General features: G+C 22.4%; 1 protein-coding gene across 1 annotated transcript in view; it reads left to right on the forward strand.

The window, feature by feature from the left end:
• The first annotated feature begins 12467 nt into the window (after positions 1-12467).
• LOC145829157 (zinc finger MYM-type protein 6-like) overlaps positions 12468-19498 on the forward strand; it is a 30037-nt gene continuing 23006 nt past the window's right edge. Inside the window, exon 1 of the mRNA XM_082936885.1 lies at positions 12468-13583. Coding sequence (XP_082793011.1) covers positions 12468-13583 — 1116 coding nt within the window. The remainder of the gene's footprint in view (positions 13584-19498) is intronic.

Below are 19498 nucleotides of genomic sequence, written 5' to 3' on the forward strand. Positions count from 1 at the left end.
TGTTTACATTATGATATTAATAACAAAACAACTAAAACTATAACATAAGGCACTTAACAATAGGAAAACTTACAAATATCTCTAAAACAGTTTATTCCTAAGTAAATATTTAGATACCGGAAAAGGTTAAAATTGGGTTTCTAATTATTTTTCTTTTGTTAAAAAAAATGGTTTTATTACATTATTTAAATAAACTAAAACTAGGTTTTAGTTTAACTTTTTTCGATTTAACATTTTGTCACTTTCTTACTGTCATTTTTATGATAAACATTGTTTATATTTTGATCTGTACTTATGATTAGAGTATTTTTTTTAATCAATAAACTTATAAATCTGCAAATAAATAGCTTATAAAAATAGATTGTTTTAAACACATAAAGTTAGTTTGACGTTAATTCGTTTATTTTTAAATAAGACGTTAAAACTCAAAAGTTTATACTTATTTTACTAGGTATTCTTATTGGTAATAAAAATAAAAAAAATATTAACATTAATATTGTGCAATAAATTTAAATTTTCTTTTTTGGTATGTTAGATCAGCTTATAAAAGCTTTCACTATTTAAAAATGTTAAATTTTCATGTTAAATACTTTTGGAAGCTTTTTTCTATACTCTTTAATTTTACACTCATAGGCAGTAAAACTTCGGTTAAAATTCAACGCATAACAGAGTACTAGAAACGAGTTCTTTATAAATGAGGTTTAACTTTTTAGAAATTTATACTACACCTTACTGTATTGGATCTATAACTGAATGACTTTAGACTTGAAAAAAAAGGAATTTCGGCTATAATACTACAGTTATTTTGTATTAATAAATTATTAAACTTAAATATTTCCTTTTTGAAACTATCGTTTTTAAAAACATTTTCACTAAAATTATTTAAAAGTAAGTTTATAATTACATATGATTTACTTATGTATTAATTTCAAAGTTACTATAATTTGTTTAAAAGAAAAACAATAAACTTAGTTACTTTATTAATGTTTTAAAAAACATAAAGTTAACGAAGTTAAATAAAATAACATTTTTGATTACATATAATTTTATTTCGGTTTTTATACTGTCGATTGATGCTACTATATTAAAATATATTTACTTTATATGTAATAAAACTTTAGACCACATTTTGTACAAACAGCTTATAACAAGTAAATCACTGATAAGTACTTTATTATAATTAAAAACACTATCATGTATAATTTTATCAAAATTTTATATCTGAAGTTCGCATTGTTGGCTAACTACAATTAATTAACTGGCTTGTTTACAATTAACATAACAACAATAAAAGAAACTAAAAAACTTTTCTAACATGTTATAATTTTTCTTTAAAGAGTTTAAAATTTAATAATTTTTAATACGTCATATGTCAAAGAAGTAAATACTTGTTTCAGATTATTTATTATAAACTAATTTAGATAGTAGTATTTATCAATATGCAACATAATTTAGTTTAAAAGCCTTTCTAGACAAGGTTGAAAAATAAAAGTAATTGAAAAATTACATAGTATAGTTGAAAAATTATTAAGTATAAATCGTATTATATTGATTCTGTTAGAGGACTTTTTAAATGTAAGCTTTAGGTAATTTTTATTGTTATCAAAACGCTAGCTAGTCGAAAAATAAAATGAGTAAAAAATTTTGTATTTTTTTTATTGAAAAACTTTGAATTAAATGTTGTCTAAATACGTCATTTCTTTTAAATTTGTACTTAATAACATATAATAAGACTACTATCAAGTTCTATGGTCATAAAACTTAACGTTTGTTTTAATTTTTTAATTAAAACTGTTTCAGCTAAAAGAATACATCTTTCTACTGTTTTATATTATTTTAATACCTTTATACACGTAGATAAACATTACAAAGTGTTATAAAATAGAAAATAAAATTAAACTTTATTTTTAGTATTTATAAATCATGTATCTATGTTTGTAGTTAATGATAAAGATCTTTCATGTGTTGTACAACAAATCAAATATTGAATGACTAGTTTAATACAGTCAAAATGATGATTATCATTTTTCTTTACTATTTAATCTAAAATATTAAACTACTAATTTTACTAATTTTACAGCTGATATTTATTAAACAAATATATTTTACCAAGTTTTATAATATTATTTTGTTTTGACATATAAAAGTATTTCATTAATACAAAACATTTATTTCGATGTTTTTATGTAAATAACTTTTTCTATAGCTAAAAAATATAAATCTTTAATGTACTAAGTATAATTGCCAACAAATGTTGTTGACATCACAATACTAACAACAACAAAAATTAATAATACCAATTAAAAACTTTAAACATTTTTACAATTTTTTTATAAATTATATATAATTAGGTAGAATTCAGTTGTTCGCAACGTTGTATGTCATGAAACATAATATGGATTCAAAAAGTTCTATAAAAAAATACCTTAAAATTTTCAAATTGTTGTAAAGCTAGAGGTAATGCTGTTGTTCTAATTAAATCAAAACGATATTATGACTTTTTTTTTTATTTTCTTCCAAGATAAATTTAAAGAGAAAAAAACATAATTAAAAGTACTAATAAGGTGTAATAATAATTCTCATTGAATAAACTAGACTTGTAAAATTTAAAAATTGTTAATTATTACTTGAAGTTACAGTTTAAAAAATAATTTTAATAAAATTTAATTCCTTACATCAGCTAATTTTCAGTATGTTTTGACATTTACTAAATATAAAACACTCGGAGAATTTGCATCATTATTCAATTATTTAAAAAAATGTACTTAGTTTATAGACAAAAGTAATTAGTCAGCACTAAGAAGTTAAAAATATATTTTATAAAAAATTTTTGTAAAAATATGTTTATTAAATAAAACAAACCAAACTTATTATGTTTTCTATAACTTATATATTATCGTTGTTTACGTATAAAATTTAGGGTTTTCTTACTTTTATTTCAGCACTGAAAATAATACAAGAATTAACAAAAAAAAAATTAATAACAGTCAGACAATAATTTTTAAATTGTTAATCTTTGTCAATTCTAAAGTGAGTGACGTTATGTGCAGTAAATTAAAACAGTTAATTTAAAATAATATATTTAAACAAACCAATACTGTTATTTGAATCTAGCTCTTTAAGAAACTTCTCTACATAAGGTTAAATAATATATTTAAGTGATTAAAACTCTTTAACTGTGAACAAACTTAAAAAAATATTTTTCAGTTATTATATATTTTAAAAGTAAATATATAAAACTAGTTTAGCTAGCAATTTAAAACTTCTGTTTATCGTTAAAAAATCCTAGTTGTTACATTAGTATAATAAGAATGTAAGAAAAATACAACATCTTGTATTTAAATTTCAAAAAATTGCATTTAAACGAAAAATCAAAAATGATTAGAAAAAGGTAACTTCTATTCACTTATTTCTTTAACTGTTGTTTTTATTCTTAGCTTGAAACTTTGGCAAACAATAATGTTTTAGTAATCTATACAACGATTTTTATCTTAACTATTAAACTATCTTTAATTAATGTGATAATATTAAACTAATAAAATATTTAAGATTTTTAATGATTTTATATAAATATGTTATTTAATAGTTTTAGTTCTCTGTGACGTTATGCAGCGTAAAAAAATATTTAACTTTTGTTTTAGCAATTTAACAATGTATTCTATGCATAGTTATCAGAATTAATTTTATAAGCTTCCTTACAGGAAGTTGACAGAACATTTCTATTTAACTTAAAATTTTATCGATAAATATATTTTACTTTGTTGAAGTTTTTTGAAAATAAAATATTTGATTCCAAAAAGTTAATTTATCTACATATTTAAACATTATTGTATTTTTAAGTAGCTAAATAAGTTTAGTTTGAACTCTTAAAAGAAGATTAAACAACAATTTAAATTTTTATTAAAAATTTAACAATTTCGTTATTAACAAATTCATTTTAAACTGATTTTTCAAAGTCATAAACTATAAATGTTTAATCTGATTAGTGAATTGTCTAAATAAATAAAAAACCTCACAAATTTTCCTAACACAAAATTAAAGACTAATTGTACTCGTAATATTTCTAAGAATGTCTGTTACAACCAAATTGTAATTATATATAACGAAACAGATTACTTATAAGTATTTACCAGTTAGTTAAAGTGCATATGAATTTTTTTTTTATTTAATAATTAGTTCTGAAAACAGAGTAAGAACCAAATGGGGTTTCACAGAAATTATAAAATTAATTTTCGTTTAATTATTAATCGTTTGTCTTCTTGGTTAACGTGATTAAAAACATCGCTAAAACCTTTTTGAAATTGCAAACAATTTTTTCTGAACTACAAGTTACCTAAGTGCTTTCTTATTTTATAATTTATAGAAAAACCGTTAATAAGATGTTTAAGGAAACTACAGAACGTTTTCTAAAAACATTATTCATGATTTAATGATAATAAGAAACAAATATTTATATTACTACTAGCTTACATGACCACTTATTTTATTTATTATATGTTACTAAATTCACTTATCTATATAGAACAAACCTTTTTTTTATAAAGCTTTTTATAAAACTAAAAAAAATTAGATGTAAAAAGTACATTAAAAATTATTTAAAAAGCAAACATTTACTTGGAAAGCTAAAAAGTATAATTTATATATTTGTTATTGTATTTACCAGTTTTCAACTGACATCTACTTATTTTTTTTTATAAAAATACGTATTTATTTTTTTAACCATTATAAAAACTTTATTAGAAAAACAAAACAGCCGTAAAAGTTAGTAATAGACTTTATTTTTATATTTTAGTGATGTCATTAGTGTCGGTCGTTTCCGTTTTACTATTGTTGATAAACAGTTGAGAATTATAATATGAAGCTTAGAATAAAGAGTTTAATTTAGAAACTTCTTATAAGAGGTTAACCAGATTTTCTTGGAATGATTCAACTATTGACTTTCATGTTTTTACTTGTGTCAAAAACAATATTGTTTTCCTAATTATTAATAAAGTTTTATTTATAGATTAGTTAATTACATTTTTTACTTTTTTTATTTACCTCATTATACTAATGGTAAGTTATAAAAGTCTCAGTTGTTAATTTTTACTAGTGTAAATTGAAATAAATATATTATTTCCGAAATAAATTTCATCAATAACAACAATGCAAAAATCTAGTTTGTAAAAACGACATAAAAAATTAATCTACATTATTTTTTTTTTTAATTTTAAATACTTACTTATTGTTTAAAAGAAAAGATTAACATCTTGACTAATAATTTATTTCACAATTATAATTTGTAACATTAATATTTGTTTTATTGAATGTAATTATAACTCTTAAATAGACATAAAAATAAGTCTAAAAACAATGTTTAGGAAAGTCTATTGGATATAAATAAATCATTTTATTATTTTTTATTAAGTGAAACGAGTGAAGTTTTTCTAAAGCGTAGTTAAAAGTAGATATTAATTTTTGAAAATTTTAAATTTTTATTCGATAAAAAAAAATCTCTCTAAATTAAATAAACATTATCCTCAAAAAGCAAATATAACATTATTTTTTTTAAGTTTGTTAACTTAGACTGTTTTTTGTAAATAGACAAACTTTGTTTATTATAAGTACTACCAAAAGAACTGTTTTCATATTAATCTAATAAAACAATAATCGAAGATACTAAATATTTATATAAAAAAGTTTTGAGAACTTAAAGTTATATAATAGTTAGATATTTGTAATAACATTTTTTAATTTTAATTTAGCACTAGCAAGAATAAAAAAAGTTTATTTTTTTTTTTATTAATGACGCCGTTCAGTATAATAACAAACGTCAGTTTCAAAATATATTTTATATAACGATAAATACAAAAAAGTTTGAGTACGTTTTTAATACTTATATTTAAAACCTTTTTAAAGGTTAATTATTAGTTTAAATTGAATAATAGGGTAAAACATGAAACTTGACGTTTAAGTGTTTATTGATTTATATCCTGATTGCATGCAATGTGTTAAAAATATCTTGTTACATATTATTAAGAACTTTAAATTAAGTTTTGTTTATAGTAGTTTTTTTCTATAAAGTTTGTTCCTTCGTTGTTAATCTCGACTTGTTTAAAATAATGATATAAGTTTTATTACTGTTTTGTGCTTTCAAAATACAACAATAATAATGTTAACAAATTTTATTTAATATGTGAACCTATTTTAAAATTCAAATTATTTGTTTTCATTAATAACTATTGATTGAAAAACTATAATGATTTTATATAGTTATTTTTTAAATTACAATAAGCAAAATTTATGTTCACAATAATAAAACTTTAAAAACTTTTTTTTTGTTTCACATCATTGAAATATTAATATTATACATGAGGAAGTTTAAATTTGGTTGTATTAAAAGTAAGTTAATGACTAAGCATATAGGTATTTACATGACTAAAGGTTATATATTTTTTTTGAGTAAGCTTATAACTTTTGTATAAGTTTTGTTTAATTCAAACAACTTATTTAGCTTCGTTGTTTGAAGCTTTTAAGGTTTAACGAGGCAGAACGTTTTTCAGTAATCAAAATTTTTTTATTTAGCATAACTTAATTAGTAGTAGTTCTAGTTTTATTTAAAAAGACTTAGTTTAAAGTATTTAAAATAAATAAAAAAAAAAACGTTGCAGAAATTCACTTTAAAGTTATAGCTGCTTCTATCTAGAATTGAAATGTAAAAATATTAATATATAAAATAGTGATCTTAAATTTTAAGAAAATTATGTATATATTTTCCGAATAAAAGAATTTAGATATATATAGATATTTAAATAAAATCGACCTAAAAAGAATGTTTGTAATTTTAAGCCAGCTTAAAATTTGTATTTAAAATTAATGTTTTTACTGATATTTTGTTGACTGTCATATTTTAATTATCTTGTGTTATGGAGTTTGATGTTTTTTACGACTTTGATATGCTAAAATTGTTAAATTTACTTAAAGAAATCAATAAGCGTTTTTTTATTAAGTTTTTTAACAAATATTTAACTGCAATAAAAAAACTTATAATTTTAACATAGTTCAAATTCTTGTATTACTACTACAGTTTAAATTAAATATTGTAATCAACTTTGTTAGTGAAAGCTTATAAACTATTTTTGTTTGTAGAGTCAAATAAAACATTTGTTGTTGTAGATTATCAAAATTTCGAATTAACAGTTTGCGGCTAAATTTAAACATTGTTTTAAGTGAGTTGTAATCATACCTAATCTGATTATTGGCCTTTTTTACAATCATTGATTATTTACCGTTTTATATTTATATACTGGAAAACTAAGAAATTGATTTAGTATATAATAAGTGGATATTAAAATAATTATTTAATTTGAGTTCAAACACTTATAAAATATCATACAGGGTATTCTTTTATACTCTTTGATTTTGAAACTGATAGTTTAATTTAGCGTGGTCGATAGAAGATTTAAAATTTGCTTAGCTGGTTTTAACAACTAATAATGTTCCACTTTTGTTTATTAAATAATATTTGGAAACTACCGTTTGCTTCTAAAATGATATGAATTATACGTTTTTTTTCACAACATTTATATTCAACACAGATTTTTTTTAATTGTCATCTATTTAGAAGTCTAAACTTATATTACTTTCTCTGAATGGATAAGTTTATTATGAATTATTGGACTATGTTATAATTGTTAAACTAGTTATAATTACAGTAGTACCTTTTGTATAAAACTAATATATATTACTTATACGACAAATACTAGTGTACTTCTGAGTTATAAAGCTTTTTAAAATCTTAATTTTCCTTACTTATTTAGCACGCTAACGTTTTAAAATCCGTCATGTTTTTAAACTAAAGTTAAGTTAGTAATAGAGCTCTTTAAATTAAAATTCAGTTTTGTATTTTTAACTAAGCTTTGCTTAAACAGTGGACATATAGCTAAAACATTTATAAAAGTACCAAATAGAAATAAAATAATTAATAAGTAACTCACCTACTATGTTAGGTATATTAAGTATTAAATAACAGTAAAATTAGAACAAGTTGTATTGGTAGTAAATATAAAACTAACTTCGGTACGTTAACGTTTGAAGTATAATGCTATATTTTAGGTTGTTGATAAAAACAACCAAGCCAACACCTTCAATAAAGAAAACAAATATATAATTAAAAAAACTGTCACTTTTATAATTTTTGTTTCTAATAACCATTTTTTAGTAATGCAATATTTAAATTTAATATATTAATCAATAAACTGTCTTGTTTATCATAAAACAGTACAAAGAACGTTTAGGTTTTTTGTTACGCCAGCAAATTGAATTGTTAAATTTTTCTATACATGAGAAATATAAAAACTTTGATATAATTTTTTTTGTTATTTGAAGTTATGATAAGCACAATGTAATTATGACTGTAGGCATAGGCTAAAAGTAATTTCAATTATTTTTATTTACTCCTGTAGTTTTAATTATTATAGTGTAGTTTTCAAATTACACTAATTTTTAGCACTATTGTTTCTATTAAATAATTTTAAAAATTTTTACATTTAGATACTAATTTACTTTTCGACTTTATGTGTAATTTATAGCTTTAAAGTTTTTATTAAAATCAAATTATGTACCAAATTGTTATTTGTACATTACAACAGTATTTACACTAGTTTAATAAAATATGAACACTAAAGAGTACATTTATTTTTCGAAGATTTATAAAACAATTCAAGCATTTAAATGTTTTGTTTTATTACTTTTATATTAAGTTTTTAACTTTTTTGTCGAGAGAAATTTACAGTTCTGTTTTTTATTATCTAGTTGGTATAAATCATATACTTTTGATAATATAAAAATTTAAAACTACTATCTGCTGCTATAACACACTTCATTATAAATTAGTCTTAAAACTTCTATACCTAAACAAAAAAAAAAACTTGGTTAAAAGTTATTTACCTTTGGTTTCTAAGTATAAATTTTAACAAAAAATTTTCTAAGTTAAAATAAAAAATTTAAAAAAACAACCACATGCATAATATTTTTAATAAGTAGTTTGTTAATTGTGCACAAAAAATGTAAATAAACAAATGAAAAATAAAGAATGCAGTAATTTTCATATAAATGAATACGAAAAGTCTAATTGTTTTATTTATTAATAAGTAAGTATTTTATAAATTGTTAATTTTTAGTAAAAAAAACTTAAAATACCTCTGAACTTTCAATTTTAGGTGCAGTTTTGTATTTTTAATTAAAATATTTCATTTAGCTTCGTGATAGAAGCTTTTTAATTTTGCTAGGTTAATAAAGTATGTTTAATTTCTTTTACTTTTAACAACCGTTTTAATATAATATAAATAGAAACACCAAAACAACCGTTTTCTGCATAAATGCTTTTAATTAAATAATTTTATTAACATTAAATTTTACATTAAAGAAGTCACCACAATATATTATAAAATTTTTAGCATAAAAATAGGTATGCTTAAGAAATTTTTAAATCTTGTAAGGTTGTTCAGTAGTGGACATTCATCTAACGTTTCTAAAATGTTAATTTTGTTTAATTATTTGTTTGAAACTTTTTAAATGGTCAATTAAATTTTGTAGTACAATTTTAAAACATGACAAGGTTTAATGAGATATTTTTTTTATCATTTAATTGATTATTATACATATAAAAATAATTGGTTCAAAATAAATTGTATACTTTTAGAAACTCCGGTGCTATTCTATCTAGCTATATTTAATCTTAATAAATTTAAAGTAGTCGATTAGCTATAACAAAACAATTCAAACTCTATTTTTAGATAAAGTTTGTATACTGAAATCTCTAAACTTTACCAATATAGCTTACATTATGTGTTTTAGTAAGTATTAGTTTAAATTTAAAATTTTTAATAAAACGTTTGAGGTTTTATGGAAAGTCGTCACTACATAAAATTATAAAAATGTGAACAAATAAAATAGTTAATATAATGTGTTTAGTTGATTGAAGCGAAAACAAACAATTATTAAACATAGTCTAATAATAAAGTTTTATACATTTTTGTTTTTAAACTAGTAAAAGATTTTTTTTTTCAGTGTAAAAATATTTAATTTTTTTTTTTTTTTTTTGATAATCTGTAACTGTTATAATATCGAATTTCAAAATGTTGTAATAAACAAATCGGAAAAGTATATTTGCAAAATATTTAGTTAATTTTTTTTTTAATCTAGAAAATATATAAATATATATATGGTTAGAATAGCTTTTTAATTATATTTTAGCAGCTATTTAGAATGCATTTTTAGCTAGGATGCAGTTTAAGTTCCACAGTAACTTATACACGACTCTATAATTCTAGTGGTGTACTTAAAAAACACATTAAATTTTTTAATTTAGAGATATTTTTATAAAAAAAGTATATAGACATATATAAAACGTGTTTAAAATTGGTTTTTAAACATTTTGTTTTTTAAAATTGCATAGAACTATTTTCTTTATAGTATATTACCCTTTGTTTTTAAAAATTAGAAAAAAATAAATAAATTATATAAGAATTGGACTTCAAGTGACTAAACTTAATAATATTTTATCTCTTGTAATCTTTTCTTAAGAAAACTTAAACATCGTAATAACATTATATAACTTAGATAATAAAATGTAAACTAAATAAATGTTCGAAGTATTCCTCAAAGTGTTTTTTTTTTTTTTCAAACTCAGTGTTTAATACATTTTCTTTGGTTTAATAAAAGTTATAATATTTAGTTATGCAAATTAAACATTAACATTATTTTCATATATAAATGTCTGTAAAAGTTATAACTTAACCTTAATTGTAAAAACTAATTATTTATAGCTGAAAATAAAAAGGTAACTTTTGTTTTTTCAACGTTAACTAAACTTTTTTATCTTTTGAATCGAAGAATATGAATAAATAAAAGTGATAATTTGACAAATTATAAATTATTGTTTTTTTTTAAATTTAACAGAATTTGATAGTATGGTAATAAAATTTAGGGCCTTTTATAGTAATAATTGAAACTTCTTAATAATTATCTCTTAACATAAATTATTTTATTTTTTATTATCACATTAAGCAATGTTTTCAGAATTGCAAAAAAATAGTTTTTTTTTTACTTTCTAAAAGTTTATATAAACTTAAAATATTATGCTTAAATAGATTGTAGCTGTAACGTCATGTCATTTTGTAAAAATAATCACTATTTTAAAATATAATAACTCTAGTTTGTAGTCTTAAACTAGTGTTGTAAGTATTTAATGTATAATTTTTTTTTCATTTACACAAACAGTTTTGTCCTTAAGTTTTTTAAAGATATAGGACTATATTGTTTAAGACTGTAAAAATAAAAAATAGTTTAAAACTTGAACAGTAATTTAAAACCCTTAATTAAAGGTTGGACAACTAGTGTACATTAGAGCAGTGCTTCTGAAATGGGGTTCCGCGGAACCCTAGGGTTCCGCGAAGCTTCTCAGGGGTTCCGCGAAGCCTTTCGATTTAAAAAAAAAAATTTGAAGAAAAAAAAAAACATAAATCATAAAACTTCAAAAAAAATAGAACACATAAAATGGCAAACATATATAATTATAGCATTCATTGATCTGCTTAGTGTGTATCTAGCGGTAGGACATTTAATGGGTATTTATTATTAATAGGTGTCCTGGTTGCGCAAATTTTTGCAAATTTTTTTGAATTTTTATTTTTAGTGAATTCATGAAAATACTGGTATTATCACTAAAGCAAACAATGAAGAAGCAATCAAAACAAATTCTAAATGTTTACACAATATAACTAAACAAAAAATCTTTATCAGATACTTATTTCTGGTATATTATATTGTTTCGGATGCTGTAAAAATGTTTAAAAAGATGTCTATTAGCTTGATTTAAAATCTAATATGTATAAAAGCTTATTTTTTACTTAAAAAATGTTACTATAATTTAAAAAAAATTTGGCCAGGCCTATAAAATTTTAACAGAAATTGAAATTGTTTTTTTAGACTTACATGATAAAAAAATGTCCATGATTATTTTTTACAAAAAATAAAATTGACTCTTATATGAAAGCTTTAAGTATAAACTACAGGCCAGTTTTTATAGAATTTAAAAATTTCGTTTAAGTTTTGAGATATTGTATTTTTTGTAAAAAGTTTCCAATACAAACGTATGGACCGTACATTTTTCAAAGTCAATTTTCTCGGAAATTTAAAAATGTGTTTATGAACTTTTACGTTGTTTATTAAGGTTTACTTTTTCTTCCTTGGTCAAAACCAACTTTTTAAAATTCGATATTTTAAGTATTATAATCAGTATTAGAAGTATTCTTATTTTGAAATAACCAAATGGAGTGTTTTACTTTTTTCAAACTTATTTTATATACTATTTTAGCATGGATAGATTTTAAAAAAGAAAGTATGACGATAGTGAAGATGTTGGTAGTAGTTCATGTTAAGGTAAAATTATAAAGTTTAATGATGAGTATCTGCAGTATGGTTTTATGGTGATTGAAAGTGGACGAGAACAGAAAGGTCAATGTGTTGAGGTTGGTTGTAACAAAGTGTTGGCAAATTCATCATTAGCACCAGCAAAATTGAGAAGGCACCAAGATGCATTCCATAAGGACAGTAAGTCTAAAAAATTTGACTATTTTAAAAAGAAGGCACATGCCTTATTCTTGCAAAAAAATGCTTTGAAATCATCCGTCAACCCTTCCACCTCAATTTTAAAGGCAAGTTATAAGGGAGCATTGAGAATTGGGATATGCAAGAAGGCTTTCACTATTGCTAAGGAGTTTGCCCTTCCTTTCACTATTGGTCTGTGTGAGGATTTTGTATTAAAAGTAGTTGTTAAAAAACTTAGAACAATTCCTCTGTCTAATGACACCATCCAATCCAGGGTCATGGAAATGGCTAGTGGTACAGAGCATCAACTACTGGAGAAATTAAAAGCCAGTCTATTTTATGCTGTGCAACTAGACAAATCCACTGACTTAAGCGGCAAAGCCTTGTTACTTGTTTTTTTTTTTAGATATTGTGGGCAGGAAAGATTCAACAAAGATATATTATTTTGTGGAGAATTACCCACAAAAACAACTTCTGTTGAAGTAATTAAATGTGTCAAAAATTATTTCATCAGCAAGGGTTTAGAGTGGAATGAATGTGTCGACATTTGTACTGACGGTGCAGCGTCTATGACTGGGTCCAAAAATGGTGTAGTGAGGAAAATGAAGGATAAAGCAGTTGAAGCTAAATGGATACATTGTTTTTTACATAGAGAAAATTTGGCAACAAAACATCTTCCTTCTTGTTTACAAGAAGTTCTCTCAGCGTCGATTAAAACTGTTAATTTTATAAAGAAAAGTGACACAAAGGCCAGATGTTTCAAAGACCTATGTGAAAGTTTAGATGCTGACCATCTGCGACTTCTTTTTCACAACGAAGTTCGCTGGCTGTCGAAGGGGTGGACACTGGCTCGTCACATTGAATTAAAGAAGCAGGTGTTCACCTTTTTTAAAGATGAAGGCTCAGAATTAGTGAAGTTCTTTGAAGATGATGTTTTTTTGGCCAGGCTAATTTATCTCACTGATATTATCGAAGAATTAAACGCTTTGAACGTAAGCATGCAAGGGAAGCAAAAATCCATTTTTGTCATGACAGACAAGATTAAGGCGTTTAAAAATAGAATTAAATTTTGGAAGAAAAAGGTTAGCAATCGTAATTTTGCGATGTTTCACCGGTTTGATGAGGCCCATGAAAAATGCATAGAATTCAACTTCTCTGACGAAATATACAACCACATTGATCTTTTGTCTATAAAGGTTCAACATTATTTTCCTGGAGATGTTCGCATCGGAAATTTAAGGATTTTGAATCCTTTTATGTGTGATATTGCTTCAGAAGAAGTGAATCTTCCTACAGGTACAGAAAAGGAATTGCTGCAACTATCTGAAGATAGCAATTTAAAATTGAGTTTCAAAGGGAATGAGCTTTAAGATTTTTGGATATGTGCAATTTCAGAGTACCCCGGTCTTAGCAAAGCGTGCAGTAAAACTTCTTTTACCATTCATCACCACTTATCTTTGCTAGTCCGGCTTTTCGCATGTGAAAAAACATTAAGGAAGCAAAGGAATTGTATGCTCACTCCAACCTTATTTGCCTGTCTCCGTCTCAGTCTATCCAAAATCCAGCCGCGCATTGACATGTTTGTTGCTAAGAGACAAGTTCAAGCTTCGCACTAAATGTTTTTTTACTTATTTTTCGTTAGGCATCTTACCCGTTTACTACAGTAATCCGTGAATTCGATTAGGTTCATGTTCATTTCGTTATTGTTTGTAGCTCTCATTTTGTTTTTATTATGCAAGGAAAGATTTTTATGACGTTGCAGTTAATCATGCTTGTTTTCGTTTATTTATTATAGAATCATAAAATACCTATTGCCTCTGGCGCACTTTGAGTTTGACTCGACTTAATACTATTACAATTGGTATGATTTCTAACAATGATATAGTTTTAAAAAAAATCGTTTTTCACTTAAATTCTTTTGTTTTTTGCAGGAAATATCATATTAAACGTTTTATGTAAAACTAAATTAGGGGTTCCGCGGAAAAATTGAAATTTGGAAAAGGGTTCCGCCACTAGAAAAAGGTTCAGAAGCACTGCATTAGAGTACATGTCTCACAGATCATATTTGATCAAAGTTTTTAATTTGAAATTAATTGTACACGACGGTTCATATTTTTATAATAAACATTTTTTAATAACTGTATGTTAAGAAGTTATTAAATTTCTATATTTTATATTTCGCTAACTATTCAAAATTAGTTTGATATTATAAAACATTTCTATATAAAATATGATGATAAATGGCATCACTAAGACAAAAATTAAAATTTTAAGCATTAGAATTTTTTTTGCATATAAATATTTACTTATAGGCTTAATAATAAAAATGTTGAAATTAATTTTGTCATACAGTTTTAAAATTTTTCTTTTGCCTAAAAACGTTTTGTATAAATATTAGGAAGGTTAATTATTTTATCTAGCTTTGTCGACAAAAGCTATGGAACTAATTTCTTTTTTATATACCAAAAAAAGTTATATACTTTTATTTGTTAAAGATATAGTGAATCTATAACTTTCAGATAAAAGACACTTGTTTTACAGGTGTAATATCTAAGCAGAAATCTTTAAAGCTCCGCCTTATTTAATTTAGCTGCATTTAATGAACAATTATAGTTGTAGTACAAAAAAGCTAATAACTGTATTATGATATACTAAGTAAATGTTAAAAAAGAATCCAGTTAAAAAGTAAATTCTAAAATGTCTCAACAGATTACCTTTTTTATTGATAAGATTCTAATTTAAAACAATCCGTTTAACTCTGCCGAAAGAAATATAAAACTTTGTTTTTGTTACTGTGCCAATTTAAATTTTGTTCATCTGAATATAATGAAAATCTTTCAACAACGGTTTTCTGTTAAATGCTCTTATTTACTTAACTATTTTTTTTAGTTTATGTTTTAATTTAAATTAAGTAGAATATTGTCAGTATAATTGGTAGTCTGCGTTAGTCTATTTTTATTTTACGATTAAATAATGGTTTTTTAGAATTTTAAATGTTTTATTATTTTTGTTTAGTACTTAAAGAACTTTTATTCATGATAAGGATGAATTTTTTTAATTTATACTAATTATAAAGTACATTTGAGAAAAAATAATTACATTGTTTTTTAAATATGATTGCTTGCTTTTTACTGAATCCAATACTATTGTAATTAACTGTAATTGAAATGACCTTGTTTAAAAGTTACTTTTTGTCATTTAGTTCCCAAGTTGCAAATAAGGTATTTTTCAAGTTAGTTTTTAACAAGTATTTAAGTAAAAATGATAAGTAATAAAGCAAGGTATTGTTCAAAGCTCGAGCTAAAAGAATATGTACTTTTTGTGTTTTTGTAATAAAACTTTTAAGTTTCTTAACGTAACAGATTATTAGTCATTAATTTATGCCATAATGATATTTATTAATTTTACATATTCATTTTTTAACAAAATACGAATTTTTCTTACATACTTTTTTAAATTTATCAAACACTTTCTATTTTAATGGGTGCATAAATATGTAGTCGGTTTATAAGTGATTTAATTTGTAATATTTACTTTGAAAAAGTTATTCAGGTTTCACGTTAAAAGTTTAACTTTATATGTTCATGAACATATAAATTTACAGAAATACATAACTTCCTTTCAGAATAGTATCACTCCTGTAGCGATACTTTTAAATTATGGCTTTTACAATTTATAAACATTACTTACCAAGTTGTTTATTTCCAATGCAAAATTTAAACTGTTAGTATTTATATCAATGTTCTCAAAACGGTACGAATTAAAACAGTTTTAGTATGAAAAAAAATGGTTTTTGTTTTAAATTGTAACGAAAACTTTGAGTGAATATTTAGTTTGAACCAGAGCTTTTGATTTTAATATATTATAAAAACTATTTAGTTATTTTTTAATAATTTAACAATTATGAATTTATTTATTTCACCGTTAAAAGTTATGTTTATAACTCCTATATAATAAACTACTTTTTAGTTTACTATACAATAACCCATTGACATTGCCAGTAAGACTATTTTTTTTTAAATTTATTACGCAGTCTTAAATTTTATTTTTGTTTAATGGTTTTAACTATAAAAAATAAATTTAAACTAATAAAGTGGTATTTATAACCTGTTTTGAGTATTATTTAAACATATTATAATAGAAAATATAGAAAAGGTTTTTAAGTTGTATTTCTTTATTATTTGATCTAAAAAGTTATAAATAAAAAAGTATTTTACAAATTCCCAAGTTTTAGTTTATACTAGAAAATATCTAAAAACCTCGTATAGAGAGGTTTATAAAATTGATTTTGTTATAAGTTCAAACATTGTTTAATTTAGTTTAAAATTAAAATATTCTAAAGTGAAGGTTTGGGATTATGATAAATGACATCAAAAGAATATTTTTAATATAAGTAACAACAATACTATATGATAGTATTTTTAAGAATTAAGTTGTTATGTTTTATTTTTTCAAAGGCTTACATTTTTATTATACTGTATCATAAGTAAAAAGATAAGTTAACATAAAATATTTTTTTTATTTAATTAAAAAAAAAATATTTTTCTTGTTTTATATAGTCATTGTTGTTTGTCTACTTTGAATGCAAATAGTACATAAAGTTATATATAATATTTGTTATATCTCTAATTGATTAAATATAAAAAAATATGAAGTTTCTAGTAATTTTTAAAGAGTTAGTTTAAAAATTTTTGGTTACATTAACGTCAAATTTAAGAATAAAATAACTATCAAGATAATGTTTTATGAACACATTTATATTTGGAAAGAAACAAAATTAAAATTAAATCAAGAAACAGAAACTTGCCTTAACAAAAGAAGATAAAATTGAAAAAAAGTGTTGTATTTTTGAAAAGTCTAACTAAAAAATGTAAAATACTTAAGTTTTAGAAATTTCAAATTTTTAAGTTTAGTCAATCAAAAACTTTTAGGGCAGTATTCTTATATATGTGGTACTAAAATAAAGTAATTTAAAGCAGTTTAAATGTTCTGTCATACTGTTGAAATTAATAAACTTACATAGAATAACTGTTATTAAAAATTTCTATTTTATAAATTTTACTATCAGATAAATTTTTTTTATTAATTCAGTTATCAAAACATTTATGCTGTTGCATATAAACAACTGCTTTAACTATAATTTAAGAATGGTTATTTAAGCAATTTAAATATTCAACCTCTTTGATCAAAATTCAATCATTATACAATAATATTTTTATATATAGCTTACAAAAATACTACATATTGTGTGTTTTACTTGTGACGTCAGTTGTCGCATTTAACGTTTAAAAAGCGTCATTTTTTTTAATTTAGGCTTTAAAATGGGTTTCAACATACTGTGAAAACACTTTAGCTTAAAAGTTTATTCAATTTTAAAGTTTAATTTTGTTAGTTATTAATAAACAGTGTTGAACAGAAATCTTTAATTTATCGATCTAATTAATAGTTTTAATAAAATCAATATTTATATTTATTTTCTGTACACTAAACCAATTTATTTTATAGCTCTCTTTTCGGTAAGTTGAATAAATTTGTACATTTATGTATTTTAAATTTATTTATTACTTTTAAAGCTGGAAAATACATTTCTGGTATTCTTGATAAAATACATAGAAAAAAAAATATTTTTCATCTTAACTAAAGAAATTAGTTTTGTGACAAAATATAAAAGATAATTAAATTATTTTAAGCTAGTTTGTAATTCATTATGCGACAAAAATATAACAGATTGAATTACGTTGTTTTAAAACATTTTTCTTATTTTCTTGTTGCAATTATATCTTAAATAAATGTTTAAATTTGTGTAAGGAACTAATTTTTTTGATAAAAATATAATTAATGCTTTTAAAAAATTTTTGAATTAGTATTAAATAAGTTTTGCAATTAAAGAGGTATTAAAAATATTATTATTTGTTTTGTCATAATACATAATGTTTTTTTCAGCATAATATATTTTAAAAGTTCAACACCCTTGCTTTAAATATGTTTTAAAACATATTTCAAATTTTATTTTATCACATGGGTTAAATTAATAGAAGCTGGTATAGAGCAAACTTAATCTAACACAGTGTAAAATTAGTTCATGACTATTTTAATGTTATACTTATTCACATAAAACTATGACTTTATAAAAGAATTAGAATAAATTTGGAAGTTTTAAATTTTGTTAACTCCTTCGAGCTGTAGTGAATTTTGTAAAACAGAAATTTATTTGTTTTTTCAATAAAAGCTATATTTTGCGAGTTGAATTTATTAATTCACCGTTTATAATTATTTATCATTGTGTAAATAAATATAAATACTGTTTACTAATTTTTGTTTTAGATAAAGTTGAAAGTAAACCTTATGATATTAGTAAAAACAAATGAATAAATTGAAAACTTTCTTAAGAAGGCTTAGTAATATAAGTAACAAGAAAACAAAACGGTACTTATAAAAAAGCCCATTTTAAATTATAAAAAAAAGAAATATTTATTAATCAGTCTTGTGAACCTAAAGGTTTGTTCTACATTATGTTTTATATTCAGTATCAAAAAATTTTCAAAGTGTTTGTATCTGATAAAAATTAAATTACTATGAGTAAAAAAATACCAATTACAGTTACAAGTAGATTTTACAACATTATCTTAAAGTAGTTCGTAGCAAGTTTTCGGGTACTGTATATTTTTAATAAACTATGAGTAATACATGAAAGTAATGAAAAGATTTGTATGTTTCAAGTTATAGTATTATGTTAAATAAAAAGATACAAAAATGTTTTGCTAAAAATATTAAATTTAACCTAAAAGTTTGCTAAATGTATGACGTCTAAAAAAGTGTTTGAACTGATACTAACTTAAATTTTTCTTTAGACATATATATAAACAAAAGTAAGTTTAAATGAATATAAAGTACAACGAAGCTGATA

Source organism: Thalia democratica, chromosome 2, assembly GCF_965202585.1.
Source record: "Thalia democratica chromosome 2, ktThaDemo2.hap1.1, whole genome shotgun sequence".
In the NCBI taxonomy this organism is placed as follows: Eukaryota; Metazoa; Chordata; class Thaliacea; order Salpida; family Salpidae; genus Thalia; species Thalia democratica.